Here is a 2199-nt window from a genome sequence, read left to right as displayed (position 1 = left end):
TCCAAAAGAAGGGGCTGCTGTGAAATGGGGGCCTGAATTCATGATCCTAGAGAGTTAGAAGATATGGTTTCTGTTCAGACTCTGTACAACTTTCAGGTCTCCTTTGCCCCCTCTGGCCATATGTTCCTGGCCTATGTAGAGTGGAAGTATCCTAAATCCCCTTGCGTCCGGGACTTCCTATGAAGCCACATTGTTGATCAATATTTTAGGCACCTTGGTATCTGAATCAAATACACTGAGCCCTCAGTAGTGGCCCATGTGTGCTTAGATTATTGGTTCCAATCTTATTGACAAAACCTGCAGAAACACCGATCAGTGCCTGCGTTGAACTAACATCTGTGACTTTAGATGCCCAGTCATGCTTTGGATTCCTCCAGAAACCCTAATTTCAATTCCCAAGCTGTGTCATTATACATACCCTTCTAAGTCATGATCTTCTAATCTTTATGGAAACACTGTGAGGGTTTATGAAGCGGAAGGACGCTCTGGGGGATCTGGTAGTGACATAGGGTGACAAAGTGACAGAATGACAGAGCCACTGGAATGTGGGAAGTTGACATCACAACCCCCTGGTTGGGAAACAGTTTTCACATCATCTGTGGCTCATTCCCTCGAGTTGAATGCAGTGTGTGTATAAAAGGCTTCCACTCACAGTGTATCTATCCTCAGTCCCATCGTTTGCCCAAGGTTCAGAGGACAAGGTGAGTGTTTTTACTGATCTGATGGCAGTTTGGGGATGACTAGGACTGCTACACCTCCTTTGGGAAAAGCCATTCGAGGTTGGAGAGAATGGAAATTGATAATTCCAGGAAGTCGAGGCTCATGGCAATCATCAAGGTGGTTCAGAAGCAGAAAACCTGGAAGGAGTGAAGTTAACCAAAGACTGGGGCAGTGCAGACTTGGGAGTGGTAAGAGGAGCTAGTTTGTAGGACAAGAGACAGCCACACAGGGCTAAAGAGTAGGGCTAAAGGCACAGCTCCTGATGCAAGAAAGAAAAAAAGGGAGATTATGATGAGAGGTAACGTAACCATAGACTCAAGTTAAAAACACGGTTTTTAGAATGCATAAATTAGAGGACAGGATGATAAGTAAGTGAAGATTTTGGAGACTACCTAGTACCCTCAGCTACTGCCTTTGAAGTCAGGAGTCTAGAGAATCAAGCCAGGCACAAGAGAAGGTGTCACAAGACTCACTGCTGAATCTCTCCTATGTCAGGAAAGCAGGGCTGTTCTGCTATTATGATGTGGCTTCTGGAACCACATATTCAACTGTAGAATTTCAGGCTCTGTAGAAAAATGTTGATACAAACAAGGTTTACATTAATTAGACTTTTGAAATGTTTGCATTGTTTTTTAGAGTAACTGGACTTTCTCCAAGATGTCCTATCAGAAACACCAGCAGAAGTGGCAGCTCCCTGCCAAGTGCCTCCCCAAATATCCATCCAAGTGGGCCCCTCAGGCTCCTGCTTCATGTCCACCTCCATGCCCCCCTCCAGCTCCCTCCTACTGTGTTCCCAGTTGCTGTATTTCTGGTTTTGGAGGCCACTGCTCTCTAGTTTCACTACGGTTTCCACGATTCTACTTGCGTCAGCCCCAGCATTCTGACTGCTGTGAGCACGAATCTTCTAGATGTTCCACTTGCCATGGCTCTGGAGACTGCAGCTGACCTGTGACCTTTGAGGAATCAAAAAACCACAGCCAAGGACAAGGCCTGAGTTGATATCTTCCCTCACTCTTACCCTCCTCCTTCCTTCTCCTCCTGACCTCAGCTGCCTAGCTCCATAAGTGATGGGTTCCCTCTTTTGCTGAGAACATCAGGCCTTTTGGCCTTGGCTCTGTTACTAGATCAAGGAGACCTGCATGCAAAAGAAAAATCTGCTTTTTGAAGCCTGATCAGTGTGCTAAAATAAAGCTTATCTTTCCTGGTGCCCTATATGTTTGTCAATACTCCATCCTCAGCTCTGAAAAACTCACATTAATCTGAATTATTTAAGCAGACTCCCACAAGGTGCAAGCCAAGTGGAAATTCCCACCAAGGTAGACTTAGAGTTTGAGCTATTTGAGAAGGCTGTGAAAAGCAGAGATTCAGAAAGGTAGAGTAGAGAGAGTTTCCAAAATGTAAGCAGCCCTGTTCCATGGCTGCTGCGGCAGGTGCCACCATCACAGAGTTTTCTTTCTGATTATCGAGGACATTTTGCTG

At 45.6% G+C, this 2199-nt stretch overlaps 1 protein-coding gene across 1 annotated transcript; it reads left to right on the top strand.

The window, feature by feature from the left end:
• Positions 1–667: 667 nt before the first annotated feature.
• On the top strand, positions 668–1932 carry LCE7A (late cornified envelope 7A). Its single transcript, XM_073008102.1, has 2 exons — positions 668–701; positions 1357–1932. Exon 2 carries the CDS (start codon positions 1378–1380, stop codon positions 1663–1665), a length of 288 nt encoding a protein of 95 aa, XP_072864203.1. The 5' UTR covers positions 668–701; positions 1357–1377; the 3' UTR covers positions 1666–1932.
• Positions 1933–2199: the final 267 nt, after the last annotated feature.

The sequence above is a fragment of the Chlorocebus sabaeus genome, chromosome 20 (assembly GCF_047675955.1).
Source record: "Chlorocebus sabaeus isolate Y175 chromosome 20, mChlSab1.0.hap1, whole genome shotgun sequence".
In the NCBI taxonomy this organism is placed as follows: Eukaryota; Metazoa; Chordata; class Mammalia; order Primates; family Cercopithecidae; genus Chlorocebus; species Chlorocebus sabaeus.
Note: the sequence above shows the minus strand (reverse complement) of the source record. Positions and strands in the feature narration are given on the sequence as shown.